At 37.8% G+C, this 16298-nt stretch overlaps 3 protein-coding genes and 1 long non-coding RNA gene across 5 annotated transcripts; 1 reads left to right on the plus strand and 3 right to left on the minus strand.

The window, feature by feature from the left end:
- Nucleotides 1-333: 333 nt before the first annotated feature.
- Nucleotides 334-2374, minus strand: LOC5505722. The gene has a single exon (XM_001626419.3). It carries the CDS (start codon nucleotides 2013-2015, stop codon nucleotides 1044-1046), a length of 972 nt encoding a protein of 323 aa, XP_001626469.1. The 5' UTR covers nucleotides 2016-2374; the 3' UTR covers nucleotides 334-1043.
- An 891-nt stretch (nucleotides 2375-3265) lies between these two features.
- LOC125570147 lies at nucleotides 3266-5629 on the minus strand. The gene is made up of 2 exons (XR_007312526.1): nucleotides 5336-5629; nucleotides 3266-3775 (listed from the first exon to the last, which is right to left on the minus strand). It is a non-coding gene; the product is annotated as an uncharacterized LOC125570147 (long non-coding RNA).
- A 1326-nt stretch (nucleotides 5630-6955) lies between these two features.
- Nucleotides 6956-9584, plus strand: LOC5505721 (thiamin pyrophosphokinase 1). The gene is made up of 2 exons (XM_001626430.3): nucleotides 6956-7567; nucleotides 8594-9584. Exons 1-2 carry the CDS (start codon nucleotides 7042-7044, stop codon nucleotides 8854-8856), a joined length of 789 nt encoding a protein of 262 aa, XP_001626480.1. The 5' UTR covers nucleotides 6956-7041; the 3' UTR covers nucleotides 8857-9584.
- On the minus strand, nucleotides 9021-13262 carry LOC5505703 (probable low affinity copper uptake protein 2). Of its 2 annotated transcripts, XM_048731724.1 has the most exons (5): nucleotides 13111-13262; nucleotides 12591-12662; nucleotides 11427-11496; nucleotides 10421-10724; nucleotides 9021-10052 (listed from the first exon to the last, which is right to left on the minus strand). In XM_048731724.1, exons 2-5 carry the CDS (start codon nucleotides 12609-12611, stop codon nucleotides 9815-9817), a joined length of 633 nt encoding a protein of 210 aa, XP_048587681.1. In that variant the 5' UTR covers nucleotides 12612-12662; nucleotides 13111-13262; the 3' UTR covers nucleotides 9021-9814. The 2 variants fall into 2 exon arrangements, with proteins under 2 accessions (XP_048587681.1, XP_032229941.1); XM_032374050.2 differs by lacking the exon at nucleotides 12591-12662 and having other exon boundaries at nucleotides 13111-13257.
- Between the last annotated feature and the right edge of the window lie 3036 nt (nucleotides 13263-16298).

Genomic DNA, 16298 nt, shown 5'->3' on the forward strand with positions numbered 1-16298 from the left:
CTAACTAGAAAACATATCGTTACTTTAGACACTAGGTATTTCCTTCATAGAAATTCATTTAGTTTATCCCTAGGAAATGTAAAAAAAAAACTAGATGTTTATACATATATATAAAAAAAGGAAGTGCTAATAAAAAGATTGATTGAATTGGTTCTTGGAAGAGGTTTATAATTCAGGGTTATTTCATTGAATTTATAGTTTCTCTTTGTTTTCTATTGGTTTTGGGGGGAATTTTTGGGCTCTGTTGGCCTCCCTCCAATTCCTCTGTCATGTTTATAAGTGGAGTACACCACGGTTCTGATAGTATTTAGATGTTAGACAACAAAGTCATAACCATTTTGACAATTTATTCATTTGAAGAAACAGCTTTCCATGTTTATTTTAGGAGAATCTCAAAGCCACCTTAAAAATTAGGAATTCCTCTTACTATCACCAATTTTATTGCCAAATACTCGGCCTTATAAATACTTCTTCAGCTACAAAGTCAAATATGTTTCCCCTAAACATTTTTGTATGTCATATGAATCTATCCAGCAAGTGTTCTATAGCAAAGGAGCCCCCCCCTACTTCATAACCAGTCAATTAGTGAAGATCAACTGCACTTCCATGATGATAACAATAAATTTGATCATGGCACAAGGCCCAGTATCCTGCACAGCTGTTCTCTGTGTCTCACATACCGCCATTTCAATGTCTTTGCCTTCTTTATTATAGTTGCTCTTATAACGACATTGAAAGTATGCAAATAAATCAAAACTTTCCATACTTTTTTTGTTCCTCTGCTGTAATATGAACAGTACGTATTTCATCAATTCAGTATTCAGATAATTTGCACCATTGGAATCTGTTAGGGTGGTAAAAGGGGGAATGGATCAAGTTTCACAGCAAAATGGCTTTTTTATGTTTCACAGACTGAAAAATAGCCTTTTAAATCGTTAAATCAGGTTTCACGGGTGTCGAAATGGACAATTTCACATTTCTCCTAGGTTGAAAAATGACCAAATCTCGTTTCATGAAAATGCCCTTTACCACCCTGATCTGTCTTACAAAAATGTTGCAATCCATCTTCCAAACATCAGGCCTAAAGCTTGCCATACAAAGTTTCCAAAAAATGCCCCAGTAAAATAACCAAACAGTGGCACAGGGATATGATAGTAACCTAGAACCGCTCCACCAATGCCGCCAACAAAACCCAATACAACAGGTGTAACCCTTTTGGCTTTAAACCGCTCTGCATCTACTGGGGTCACATGACCCTGTGTCCTAGCCCTATCTGCACGAAAGACAAGAAATATGATTGACAGAATGTCTTGAAGGAGACCAATCAGGAAGCTTAATAATAAGCCAATCAGAACAACAGTTGTGTTTGCTACAAGTCCGGTGCTCTCACAGATAACAAAAAAAGTTATCCCGAATATTCCATTCAATACAATCATCACTAGTCTTGCCATACTCCAGAAAAAATCGTACACTTGATAGCTTATGGTATTTCCCGTTTTACATTCCACGCAGAAATGTTCACAGTTGCTAAGCAATGCGTTATAGTTCCGTTCTCCCAGGCGCCTACGAGCGCGTCTTACAACAGCTCTATCGGAATAGACTTTGCCCTTGACGTCGACATTAGGGTACTCCACACGATACACAACCGCCCAGGGTTCAAGCACAAATTTGTCTCTTACGACCTCCGCTTTTATCGCTGAATCCCCGGCTAAAAGCGAACGCTTGCCGGTTTGTTCGTCTCCCGTTTTATGAATCCTCCAAACATAATTTGGGCGGACTTTTTCAACGATGAAATGATGCCAATATCCTAATGGACTTTCTTCCATTAAGTGATCTCCCTCGCGAAGTTGTGTTAAAGATGTTATTTTTGTCCTTGGGGAAACCTTTCCAAAAGGAACTCTTTCGTCTACATATCGTGGAATTTCACGGCTTACTCGAGATGCATCCTCTAGTGTGGGTCGTTTCATATTCCTACAAGAAACGACGAAATGACTGTCAAGTAGTGTCTGAAACATGGCCTACTTGCGTTTCCTTTGGCAGAATAGGGTAACTTGTTGAGAAATTATGGCGTTAGTTTCTTGTTAGAAACGATCTGGTATTAAAACTTAAGGAACATCGTTGGTAGATGCCCTGTTCTCCAATTATTTTCGCTTCGTTCCTGGGAGAACCATGGATCACCAACGTTTCACTTTGATGTTTTCTTGAACCGTGCACTTTGCTCTCAAAGTTCTGCGTCATCGGTTTCGCCCCCGCGCGCGCAACTATTTTTTTGTCACGACATTACCGGACGTGAAAGAAAAACAACCCAACGCCACTATATCTTGACCTTAACAAAAAATACCTCACAGTGATTTATACTCAGATTTGTCTGGATTGTAGAATGATGAATAAAACAGGCTGCAGGAATAATTAGTTCTGTACAGTTCTTTGTAATTTGTAATAGTGTGACTGAACTAGCGTTCTTGCGTGACAAGTGCTATTATAAGTCATTCATAGCATAACCACAGAAAGCCCACACTTTGTGGTTTTGAGAATTTGTAAAAAGTTCGAAATAAAAACACTCGATACTCATCCAAGAAACGATCTATTTAATTAGGTCTGTTAAGTATCGTAAAGATCGACCACTTCTCCCTCCCTCTATACACCCTTATTTGAACGTCTAATTCTCATTTGAGGATGGGGCCGCTTATTGTTGGGACATTATGAGAATATAATACCCAACGATATTTAGTAAACGAATTACACGCCATTTTGCTTGATTTCGGAGCGCAGGAAAAAATCCACCTCCTCCTAGGTGTATATTGCGTTTTATCCTCAGTTTGTCAACCAATCAAATCCCGAGTTTTATATACTGATACAAACTGTGATCTTGGGCTTCCTGTGGCGAAACTTGCGCGTAAACGAAATCAAAGGGCACCCTGGATGAGCTCGTGGAGTGCTTTTATTAATAAACACAACAAATGATGTTCTGAACGTATTTCTATAAACAAGCAAAAATGATAATATCTAAGAACAACAGATATTCTTAGTTACTAGGAGTTCTCATGGAGAGGTGAAGGGCTCGAGCTCAAAGATTGGTTGGTAATTCAATTGCAAGGGTTAAATCTATATTCTTTTTGATTTGTTTGGGGCATTTCGCACATTTTCCATAAGCCAGATTTATGCAAGACCCCATTTTCTTTGCAGCCACTGTCTTGGCTGATCACTAACCCTTTGTTTCATGGTTTCTCTGTTTGTTTTATATGAGAAATAGAATAAAAACAAATTACTCAGTCTTATTTTATTAAACAAAAGAAATTATTTAATTAAAGGCATTGTATGTCTAGAAAAGGAAAGGTGAAGTCTGATAACCATAACAAACAATCTGATAAGCTGTGGAGGGGATGTGCAGTCATAGATATTATGGGAAGTAAGTATATTAAAAAAAGACTGCCTTTTGGTGGTTGAGTGGGAGCACAACCTAGCCCACCCCGAGCTGCATGCCTGTACATACCCAGTAAGCTATTTAGGTCTAAGCGGTGGCCATGATAATAGCTACTGAAAAGATTGCTGCTCATGTATTAACATATAGTGAACTATACAGAATTTATGATCTCCTGCTTCTTCCTAACAATAGCTTTTGCATGTAAGTACACTGCAGTATTCACTGGAGCCCACTGATTCTCCTCTGTCTCCTTTGTGGCTGTGTTTGCCTTGGTTTAAAATAATATAGCAATCCATTGTTTTATTTCTTGGCCAATGATTTGCAATTATAGTAGTTCTGGACTGGACATTGCTGTGGAAAAATAGACTTAAAATATAAAATACTGCAAACCCAGTATCGAATAAAAAAAGCAATTTTATGTCTGACATTAGAAGGGCCCAGAAGCGGGGCAGAGAAATGATATTATTCGGATTTATTTTACATTTCCCTTTATACACAAGTCTCATCAAATAACACAGAGATCTACTGAATGCTGATTATTTACCCGTCATTTTAGGAATTTGGTTGGTTTGTATTCCCTTCATAAAGTTATTTCGCTCAATTGCATTTATAAACAAAGCCTTACAGTACAATCGTCAGGTAATGGTATTTGGGCTGTTTGAATACCTTTTGCTTTGCCCTTAGGTGAGGGGCTAGTTTGATTATCCGAGTTCTTTTATCATCAAATGACAAACTTCGAAAGCCATGATAAGCAAACCCTGTAAAAGGGGGGGTGAATAGGTTCGCGGATCGGCGGATTCAGCCCCGAAATGCTCACAGATTACGGGTTTTGATGATCATTTCAGCAGATTGGCGGATTTGGGAAATACGGCCTTTCCTTTTTCCTATTTGATACCCAGTGATGGATTCTAGAAGATTTGGGAAATTCTGCAGCAATGTGTTTGCGAACTATTTTCATTGTCTTTCTGGCTTTATTTAACAACCGACAAATTCTTTTCACTGGCAATCTGCTTGGCGCATGGGCCCACCGAAAACATTTTCTTTGATAGCATCCTTTCACTTTGCTCATAACAAACTTATCATATCGAGATCTACATTCTTCTGAAAGCTTACATGGGCACAACCCCTCAGAAGTATATCCATCGCAGGCCTAAAGTTGACTGATTCCAAATGGTCACGGACCAATCGGGGGGGGGGGGGGGGGGGTACATGAGCATGCCCAACAGGAAATTTATGAAATTACGAGTTTGAAAGATACAATCTGCAGAATTTTTAAGAATGCATTTGGCATTTTAGGGATTTATATAGTCAGATAATAAATTCAAGGTATTAAACCTATGGTCATTTAAAGTGACTTCATTCATCGATTAGTCAGATAATAAATACACTATTCCTACCTAATTCAACCAAATTTGTATTTTTGAAAGTGTGGCGAGGCAAGTAACGGTTATCCTCTTCGAATACCACTTGGCGATACCCAAATGGTGTGATTGTAATATATAAAAAAACAACCTCCCCTTGCATTATAACGTAGCTTGTGCCACACAGACAGCAACTCGTATCAATAATTGACTCCATGACCTCTCAATTCTAAGCAATTGTACAGTGCATTATCCCATCTAGTTGCTGATCTATTGGCACTTCTCTTCTTTGCATGTTTCTCCTAGATTCATCCATTAGAGGCACCGAAAATTCGTTAACTGGTCAATTTTGCTTGTGTTGTAAGTACAAGGGGTGATTTTACCAGCCTATTTACCTTACTGAAATAACAGCCAAAAATCTTCCCAAATAAAACACAGGGCAAACAGACATGCCATTAATATACTAAGACCACACACTGTCTGGGGGTTCTGCTAAAAACACTATGTATTTCACTTATGAAGGCGACCACTGTCCATTGCCATAACTTACAGAGAATTCGGAAGAGCTATTGTCCGGTCGCCAAACTTTCATCATTAATTCCAACTTCTCGGGATCTGAATTCGATCAAATTCTACACAATAACCAAAAGGATAACACTCCTTCTTTCGGCAGACAAGCTCTCCACGAGAAACTTCTGCATTTTGTGAAGCCATGCTTCGCTTTTCAAGATTTCGGTTCGAGAGATGTGTACAAGAGATCACACGCTAAAGCAAGCAAATGCCTACTTTTTCAGGGGTAGTATCGGGTTTTTATTGTCAACTGATTCCAAAGTGACTCACACGTTGTAGCAACCAATCAAAACAGAGCTTGAGTGATTCCGCGTGGACCCGGTGAAGAGCTTGAGTGGTTCCAGAACACGCGCATAATTTTTATACACGTGCAAAATGTCTAAATGGGTCCCCTCCCCCAAACTAGATTTATCACTCACCATCAGGAGCAATATTTCCCGTGGGGGGACCGAAAATGCTGTCCAAGCACTAAAGGAAATAACAGCGAAACAACCCAGGAAGCAGGTCTTATAGTGTTTAAATAACAGACAACAGACGGGTGTTTATTTTTATTGAACGTTCTAAAATTCAAATCTACAAAAAAACATTTTTCTGGGATTTTGAGTGATTCACTGGAATCAGTTGAATCAGTCTGGATCCACCCCTGCATCGATTTCAATTTCCCACTGCTGTACGCAATGCAATGCTTCATAAATCTTGTACAAGAAACAAAAGAATAGTGCAGTGAAAATCGAAACACAGGCAAAAATGCTGCATCTTATTACAACTCAATAAAATGCCATGTTAAGGTAATCAAGACAGCAAATTTAATGTTCTGTATTAAAGTGAAATACCGATACAGCAATTGACAAACGTCAGATCAACACAACTAAACACGTGTTTCTGAGTGGCTCGCCTACCTTGAAATGCAGAGCAGAGGCGAGTACTCAGTGGCGCAGATAGTGGTTATCTTGGCTTGATTATCTATTATACAAATTTCAAGCTTAATAACAAATTGCTTAATAATTATCTCAGTGTTTGTATTGTTTTGATTGTTTCTTTGCTGAGCTTTGTGGATCGAGTCTTTCAATCCGGTGATTGTTGGTTTGTGTCCAACAAACCGGTGATGTCGGATTGAGTCTTTCAATCCACGAATAAAATTGTAAATTGTCCAAAACAAGGGCATAAATATAACGTACGATTACCCTAATGATCTAAGTGCCCAATGAAAAGGCGCAATTGTACTCACTTTGAATGAAAAAAAAAAAACAGACAACATGTTTAGAGTGTGATGGAAGGTCAAAAGTTTGATTGATCTGAGCAAAGCTGTGCTATGGTTATATATGCTGTATTTCCGTAGCAATTAAAAGTTGTGTATTTGTTTTAGACTCTGTTTATGGGTTTAACACCTGGCAATGTAATAAATAGAAGTATTGTGTTGGAATATAATATTTTAAAGTCACGTTGTTTAGAAATCGTGTCGCTGTTAACCCTTAATTATGCTTCAAGAATTGCGAGTATTTATTCTGCTTTCCCTTTGTCCATTACCGCAATTCCTTGGGGTTGATTTCGGGGACTCATCGGTATCGTCTCGGGTCCGAGGATCAGTTCGGGTACTTTTGGGGATCATTTCGGGTCCTGGGATCATTTCGGGTCCTGGGATCATTTCGGGTCCTGTACAGATCTTATCTCTACGAGCTAAAAAACATGGAACCGTTGCAGTTTCTCCTTCCAGAAAAGTACCAAAAATTTGCCCTACTTATCCTCAACTGTCCCTTCGGAAAGGTCAAGAAATTCTTGCCGATTCTATGGCGAAAGGCAGTCTTTACGGTTTGTGTGGATGGCGCAGCGAACCACTTACATACACACTTCTTTTCGGATATTGACTCGGTATTTTCTGAATACGAGCTTGATTTTGTCCCAGACTTTATAACAGGGGATTTTGATTCGATAAATAAGCATGTCCTTGAAGATTTATCTGCACGAGGGAGTCAAATAATAGAAACACCGGATCAAGATCACACGGACTTTACTAAAGCACTGAAGTTTGTGTTGTCTCGAAGCAATATTGACAGTTTGTTGGATTCTGTTGTTGTCTTGTGTGGACTTCCGACAGAGTCACGTTTTGATCAAGTGTTCGCAAATTTAAACACTTTGATGATTGCATCGAAAATAAGTGACAAGCCGGTGTGGTTCATTTATGGCGAGTCGATGTCAGTTCTTATTCAGCCAGGTAAGACATCTCATTGTAATATTATTCAGCCAGTTAAGAAATCTCATGTAACTTAATATTATTCAGCCAGGTTAGAAATCTCATTGTACTGTAATATTATTCAGCCAGGTAAGAAATCTCATTGTAGTGTAATATTTTTCAGCCAGGTAAGAAATCTCATTGTACTGTAATATTATTCAGCCAGGTAAGAAATCTCATTGTAATATTTCTAAGCCAGGTGAGAAATCTCATTGTAAAATTATTCAGCCAGGTAAGAAATCTTATTGTAATATTATTCAGCCAGGTAAGAAATCTCATTATTAATTAGCAAAGTATCACTGGAAGATCCAGACTAACGTAAATGGTCTGACTAATAAACGGCGGCGTGCCGTTTATTAAATAACAATGGTCAGACGGGGGGCTTTCAGTAGATAGGAGGCGTTTATCAGAGAGGGGCGTTCTTTACAAACTTTAACAGCATAACAAACCCAAGTGAAGTGGGGTTCTAATCTCAGTCTGGATCAGGTTAAATTATATATATTATTGACATTGAGTAAAGTCACACATTAGAAGCCAAGCACAGATTAAGCAAAAAGGCAATTGAATTTGAATTATATCACTGGAATTCCTTTGTCATTTGCTTTTAAGCTGGGAGGGAGGGAAAGGGGGGAGGGCTTTAGATAGAGGGAAGTGTTTATTAGAGAGGGGTGTTCAAAACAAACTTGTAAGCTTAGGGGGAGCATTCATTATATAGGAGGAGCTCTTTAGAAAGGGGGCGTTTATTAGATGGAGGGACAAACTAAAATGAAGCAATAAAGTAGCCCTAGTCTATCCTCCCTTGGTCTGCCCTAAAAATGCCACATTGGACAGGGAGGGGTGAGAGTACCAAGTGTTTGGTGAAGTAAAAGGTTCTCATCTTTTTTTGGTCCATGGCAAGATATCCACCAAAAATTGTTTTAACCCAAGATTTAATCAAAGTAGCAAACAAAATAAGTTTTCTAAAGAAGCCTGTTTGAGAACTAAATTATATTTGAAATTATATTTTAGGTAAGCACACAATTAATGTGCAGTCAGGTCTGGAGGGGGACTGGTGCAGCTTAGTCCCTATTGGTCGACCATGCACCGATGTGACAACCTCTGGCCTTAAATGGAATTTGGAACATAGCACCCTTGAGTTTGGATCACTGATAAGTACCTCCAACATGCTTGATGGCACTGGATTAGTCAACATAGAGACAAATGAGACTTTACTATGGACAATTGGAATAAAGTCTTGCCTTGAAAGTCCCTTTTGGGCCCCCTCCTATTAAAAATCCTGGCTACGCTGCTGTACCTAGGGTGATGGAGAAGGCAATAAGGGGGGTAGTGGGTGAGATAGAGCAGTAAGCACATGAATAAGGAAGGCCAACAAGGTGGTGGGTGAAGGAAATTTTGGAGAGAATAAAGAGGAATGGAACAATAACCAAACAAATAATTGTCACAATAAATTATTGTTTTTTTACTAAACTATTAATATAATTTTTACAATTATACAATTTATTCTCTTGGTTAAAGCAAGAAGTACAAGAAAATGTTCCTTTTACAGACCCACAAAAATTGATTTCTATGTAAATTACGCTAGATGGAATATTTCCCAAGCCCTAATAAGACTTAAATAATTTTTTTTCTCAGAAAATTGTTTATTTTATTTTGGTGTTGTTTGAAGCAAAAAATATTCCCCTTTATGAATAAAAAATATCTGGATTATAGATAAAAATCCCTGTTTTACACCTTTTTCAAAAATGAAAAATGTATTAAGTGCTTAATTTAAAGTGCTTATTTGATAATCAAAATTAAATTTAAACAAGAAATCAGTTTTCCCTATTTTCTTTTAAAATGCAATACATTCATAATCTATGATATTTGACACAAATAGCTTAGTATAGACTTTTTAATCTCTAAATCAAAGAATAAATCCCTGTTTGTTTTTAACATAACTGCAACACTTGAAAAAATAAGTGATCCTATATAAATAAAAGAAGATCAAGAGTTGAAAAAAGTTTGCTTATTTGAAATTCAAATTGAATGGAGAGAAATCTATTTTCATTTCAGCATAGTAATTATTAGAGCCTGGTTGAGCCATTTGGGGCACCGCCAAACTGTTTTGGTGCTTCGTACCCATTTTATCACCTCAATTTACCATAATTTACTGTCACTTCCTTTTGTATAAGAAAGCAAAGGCATATTAACCGTCAGGTGCATTTTCCAAGGAGACTTAGCATTAATATGCTAATGAGCAATAGCCTTAAGTGGTATTATGCTCATAATTTTCCCAAGATGCACCAGGGGACCACTGTGTTGAAAAGGCCCTGTACAGATGAAGTATCCAGTCCCCAGGCCGAGTACCACAGCAAGCCCAAGCCAAATATCCATTGTCATTATGACAAGCATGAGAGCATAACCCAAGATGACTTGCAGGATATGCAGTGAGAGTTGGAGAAAATGAATCTTGCTGGTTATTTTTAGTCTGTGGAGAAGAATGACTTTTGTAACAATGTTAAGAGCTTGAACTATTGTTTCATACTTTATAAAAAATGCTAGTCTGCCTTTATCTAGGCAGTTGGAACCATTAATATATTGCTATATATATATATATATATATATATATATATATATATATATATATATATATATATATATATATATATATATATATATATATATATATACTCATAATGCAGACACTGTCTGAGACAAATTGACAGATGGATAAACAAGCAGACAGACAGAAGCAGAAAAACCCACAGAGTGACACAGACAAATACAGACAGGTGCAAACAAAAAAGATAGTAATACAGACAAACAGATGATGAGACAAATAAGAATCAGGCGTACTTTGGTCGTTCTTGTTTAATATCCGGCAGCAATTCATTTCCAGAGCCATTCTGAATAGTGCAAGCTGTGTTCTCATCTGTAGCTGCCTCTGATGATGACACATCTCTTTGTGGACCATTTGCTTCCGTTTGCAGGTCTTTTTGAAATTCCTCATTTTTTGTGCTCTTGGGGAATGAGGTTTTGTAGGTGGTGGTAGCGTTGGGGTTTTCACTAGTCGTTTGATCGGCTATTCGTGATCTCAGAGCTCTGACGCATTCGCTCAGGATTGACAGGAAGAATACACCAGCACATGAACCAATAAGAACTACAGAGAAGTGTGGAAAAAAAAATTCAATACGCGTATTTCACCGACACATTTTTTTAAACCTTTAGCCAATGTTTTTGTTCTCTCTCGCCCCCTATTGACCGAAAAATATTTGTTTTGATGTTTTCCTGTGAAAGAGGTAATAGAATTTTTTTTTCAGTTACAAAAAATGAAAGTAATTAATAGAAAATTAAAGCCTTTAAAGACATTCCACTGTCGTCGGTGCTTCCTCAGGGCCGGGACGCTACAAGTATTTACCAAAGAGCCCTTGTCAAAAACCCTTTTTTTATTGTTTTGTTATTCAATATTTGGAGACAAAGTAGAGACCAACGTTTTATACTTTATTTACCAAATTCAATCGATATTTGGAGACAAAGTAGAGATCAATGTTTTTTTACTTTATTTACCAAATTCAATCGAAAATATCATAACAGTTTTCCCCAAAACAGCCAATGAAAATGGATGCTTTGTCACACATGGTATTTTCTTTGATAACAAAATGGCGGCTGACATGTAGAATCTTCAAACATTGAAAATATTTGCAGGGACCGCGGAACCGGTATTGCCGGTATTGCCCGAGCAATACCAGAAATCGGCGAGAGGAAAGACATACATGGCCGCCGCGGCTCCGCGGTCAGTTATGGCCAAAGAGTTGGCAATACCAAGATCACGCCCGCTCCGCGGGCCCTGATTTGTATTTACTTGTCGATGAGGATAGCTTCCAATCTTCAAAAAGAAGCTGTGCTTGCTTGGTAGTGGCATGAAACGCTGACTAAGGAATAAAAAAAATCAATAAATAGGTGCTTGTAGTATTACTGCTACAATACTGCTAATATAGCTTGAAATTTAGTCAAGCATGTATTGTTGTGACAGGCCTTTAGAAAGGGAAATGGTGAGAATTAAGAAATTTGTGGCAAAAAGAGAGCATGTACGTTTGTAAATAGACCTTTAGAAAGGGGAATATATCTTTTTTATAAGAACTTCTATGTTTCAGTTGAGGCTGGGCCGTTATATTTGGAGCATTTTAAGGCTGAAGATGTTCTAACGATGTTCTTAAATTTTAGTGCTTATAAAATATAGTGCCCAGTGAATTATTAGGAAGAGAATTACACAAATGACCAATATCAATATAATATTTAAGGTTGTTATTAATTTAACACAATTTACAACGCATTTTAGAACACATAACACTAAAAAAGCAATATGTTGCTGCTATCTGAGCCTCAGCATGTTCTCAGTATGTTCTTAAAATTTGGTTAAAACTCAGCCTGGACGTTCTGTTATAAAAGGTTCTTATAAAAAAAAGAGTATAGTGAGAAGTAAGAAATTCGTTTGGCGAAAGCAGAGCATTGACGTTTATGAACAGTCCATTTGAAAGGGAAATAGTGAGAAAAATGAAATTTGTATGGCGAAAACAGAAAAAGAGAGGAAAGGCGAAGTCAATACGTGCTAAAATATTTTCGTCTTGGGGAGACATGGAACCGGGCCCAAAAATTCGCTCCGTCATCGCTTGTCAGCATGACTAGGCGATCTTGTTTGGTTTCGAAGCTAAACATATGCGGCAATAGCATTCAAACATGAATTGTTTAATTTACAATCCCATATTTATAACACTATCTTTTTCGATTTCTAAAATTCATTAATGTATTGCCAGTTCTCAAACCGCGAATCCTAGTCTATCTAAGAAAACATCTGCCCCCTGGTTCCTGCTTCTTTTTCCTGCGGTGTTTTTTTTCTTAATTTAAAATACAATTCATGTCGTGTATAAGATTCCGAATATACATTAAAATAAGTTAAAAAAGGATGTTGTACATATATGAATTTCAGGGTTTTTTTTCCTTTCTCAGCGTCACAGCTAAAACTTACTGGATGTCGAAAGTGATTCATTAGGAAATACCCGGCAGAGGCCAACTTTCGTGTTGTTATTCAGATATTCCCCTAGCGTTTTAAAAGCGGGGATGTTAGATGTACATTTTGGTTTCCCGGGAAACCATTCAACAGCATGCTTGTTTGAAATCTTTTGTAAAAAATGCTGTCAACTACTATAATTTGTAAACGTACTTTCTGGATCTTTTACAGCTATTCCAACTATTTTTCAGCTATTTCAACCAAGCGTTTTGTAGAAATAAAGATAAATAAATAAATCGGTCATTTCCTTTGCAATGCCGTTTTTACCACATTTTTGGGGTCATGTTAAAAAAAAAGTGCCGAAATCAAGCTTCTATTTGAAATCCTTTACATTTTGTTTTTTTTTTAAAGAAAATTATTAAGGCTATTTTTGTTGGAGATTCATCTAATGTATATCTTTATATTTTCATTGATTTAATAGATAATTCAAGTTTAAGGTTATAAAGTTTTAAAGTTTTGTAAACTACTCATATCTTACCATACACTGCAGGCAGTATCGCTTTTCAAGCTGGAATAAAGCCGTTGCGTTAAATTTCATGTTAACTGGTACCGCATCGAGCAGTTTTACGTAGCTAGTTTCCCCTGAGCTATGGACCACCAAATGTGAAGATTTTAGATTGCAGACGCTATTTCCGAGCATCATTCCATACCTGGAAAGGCGCCAGAGTAAACCGACGCGCATCACACCGTTTGCATAGATTTAAAGTAAAAATGCGAGTGGAAAAGAGCACGTAAGAGAACGGGTCGAATTAGGGAAAGAATGGTTATTAAAACTTCAATTAGGGAGGCATGCAAAAAAGGAAAATCTTTAAAAGTATGTAAGATATGAAAAAAAATACATTGAAATGTGCACATATTGCCTGTGTGGTACTTCTATCGAACGGCCACTCTCGTGAATACCTCTTTATTATATAACTCTTATAAGGAGACGAAGTTTATTTGGCTGTCGGTGGTCACTATTGCAATCATGGTTACTGCGTGCTAATTTCCAAACTGTTAAAACATCAGAACTTAAAAAATATTTTTTCTCATCCATACCAAAATGGAGCGATCCCGTAATGATTTGGCCTAAATTCCCGTTAACGCCATTCAGTCCTACCTTCCCCCCCCCCCAGTCCAGACAAAATCATACAAAGCCTGTTGCAAGCTATCCTGCCAATGTGTATTCAGCCACCCGTTGACATGACAGTCGTCTCATGATTTTCAGCACATGTTTAGCGAAAGCGTTTACCGGCGTGAAAGCCCGCATTCTTTAGTGTCTCTGCAAATAGGACTCGGGATAAGTCACTGGCGCCCTGTTTGTTAGTTCGGGATACCTCTGGTTCGGGATACCTCTGGTTGGCCGTGAGGCATGAGGGGCTTGAAATAAAGTTTCAGATGACGTCATATCATCGATAACAAGGGATCCTGAAACATCTAAGGGGATTTGAAAGCACGCCAGGCACTTCGCTGAGAATGTTCAAATTTTATTATGAAATTGGATGCGGCGGAAAAATGTAATAGCTCACCTTTCATGTAAACTAGCTTACCGATCCGGTATGATCGCTGTAATTTGTCACTACCGGTTTAGTGATGAGTAGGCCCGATTTCTTATCTCGTTTTTGTATTGTCCTTGTATTAACTGCATTTTTTTAAAATAATTTTCTTGTTAACTCATAAAAGTTGAAAATAAAAACGATTGGATATCGAGAAATATCTACTTAGAGACATTATTTTGAAACGCTTTCTCCTCTTTGGTAAAATGTTTAGATGCGCTCTGTGCCATCAAACGTACATGTGTGTTTGTATCTTTGCCTTTTCCAAGTTTTGTCAATGTTACTCATGAAATTTAGAAACTTGTCAGGAGAATGATTTTCACTACATGAGCAATGGAAGCAATTATAACAATTTTTATACGAAAAAAATGCGATGCTCGCAAAGCAGTGGTCACATTGCCCGCTTATCTTTAATTAGAACTGCTCTCTCCGCTCAGTCGCGAGTCCACTTCAATCATTTCTAGCTTTTTATCGCTCTTAGAGCTCCACGTAAACTTGCAGGAATTCGTGTTTACTACGATTTTCCTGGCAGCCACCTTGGATATGGAGCCTAGTCCCTAACGTTTTAAAATATCACAGGTCTCTCGCGCGCTCGCCCCAGGCTCTTTTAGACCATTTAGAAAAACGACAGCCATTGATTGTTAGAGAAAAGATAACGATTCAGGAAAAAAAAGACGTGACAAGCAAAATATTTGATTTTTATGTAGGCTGTACGCTAACATACATGCGGCGCCTCAGTTTTTTTTTACTTGTGCTTGGCCGCGAGTATGTACCCTTTCCTTTGCAGAAGGAAAAGAACGTCCTAGAAACTTACTCTTCAAAGTCACAATAAACCCAAAACTACAAGATACCCGAATAGAATATCCCACTGGACTGGGCAAAAAAATAGCTGTCACGTTCACATATATTTTGATGACATCTAAGACGGTGAATACTGTAGCATTTGGTTTTGTTAAATTTCTAAAGGGAATAGGAATATCAAAAATAGAAGTTTTATTAGTGGTTGGAACTCTGAATTACCAGCATGTGTTATTATTAATAGCACCATTGTAAACACTACGTAAATCACCAGGTTAGCTTTAAGGCCACACAACAAGGAAAGTCAAAGCTCATGCACCCATTGCCTTGTCTGGGATAGTTTTGCTTTGGGGCTTGCTGCCTTAACTTTTCGTCTTGCAGCTTGGACGTGAAGACTCCTCGTTCTCTAGAAATTTCGACTGTATCGCCCTATCGCGACGGGAGCCAACACTTAAAAAGACCATTCTGGATTTTTCGTACTTTAATATAAATTAAAGTCGAACTGAAATTAAATACAAATACATGATAAGTCGCTGAAATAAACACAAAGTCTAAGTAATTTTTACTAGTTTCTACTCACATTTCGACACATTTGTGTTTCCATGGCCATTCAATGATTCAAAGACTCCCGTGTCTTTCCAGGCTTTGCCTTATGCATTTATTAGTTGGAATGATTCCTATAGACTTAAAAGTGGCCAATGAAAAAAGGTTCTATTTTTTAACTAAGTAAGTTAATCATATAACACTCCAAGTCCCACGGGTCATTAACGTGATAGTTCTAGCACTTAGCATATAAACGTTAAAATGTTCGAAACAGTTTCGTAAAATCGTATAGGGGCCAAATAAATAAGAATCACCAGTAGCGGGGCGGGGTTCTGCACCCCCCCCCCCCCCCCAATGTCCCTCTACCTCGTGCCTCCTTTCAACCCTCCCCACCCCCCACGCACACACTTTTTGATGTCCGTTAAGGCCCTGTGTGTTAAGTATTTCCATCATTACCTACTGTTTTTATGCCGTCAAAAAAAACAACACTATCTTCATCACGTCCTGACTTAGGGAAATGCAGCGAAGTCATTACTCCCCCCTTTTCCCCTTGACAAAAAGAACAGCTAAACTTGATTGAAATTTCAAGACAATTTTTTTATTACTTGTGGTTACCCGTGATATATTCACGAAAAGCAATTCTTTGTTGTACAAAACTTTTCAAGGTATATTTCAATCCTTCAATGTGAAAAGGCGCTTTATATAAAATACCGCCCCCGTATTTTAGTATTCCACCTTTTCCTATATCCGTGTTGGGAGCCCTGTGTATTATGTTTTTGGCGGGAATAGG

The sequence above is a fragment of the Nematostella vectensis genome, chromosome 8 (genome assembly GCF_932526225.1).
Source record: "Nematostella vectensis chromosome 8, jaNemVect1.1, whole genome shotgun sequence".
Lineage (NCBI taxonomy): Eukaryota > Metazoa > Cnidaria > Anthozoa > Actiniaria > Edwardsiidae > Nematostella > Nematostella vectensis.

Excerpts from the sequence above, each read along its gene's own strand:
- LOC5505703 (XM_032374050.2), bottom strand. The coding sequence starts at position 13,170 with ATGAAATTTAACGCAACGGCTTTATTCCAGCTTGAAAAGCGATACTGC. Across the intron at positions 11,497-13,110 it reads GATACTGCCTGCAGTGTATG|TCAGCGTTTCATGCCACTAC; the intron begins GTAAGATATGAG and ends TTTATTCCTTAG. Across the intron at positions 10,053-10,420 it reads ATTAAACAAGAACGACCAAA|ACTAAAAATAACCAGCAAGA; the intron begins GTACGCCTGATT and ends TCTTCTCCACAG.
- LOC5505722 (XM_001626419.3), bottom strand. The coding sequence starts at position 2,015 with ATGTTTCAGACACTACTTGACAGTCATTTCGTCGTTTCTTGTAGGAAT.
- LOC5505721 (XM_001626430.3), top strand. The coding sequence starts at position 7,042 with ATGGAACCGTTGCAGTTTCTCCTTCCAGAAAAGTACCAAAAATTTGCC. Across the intron at positions 7,568-8,593 it reads GTCAGTTCTTATTCAGCCAG|GTAAGCACACAATTAATGTG; the intron begins GTAAGACATCTC and ends ATTATATTTTAG.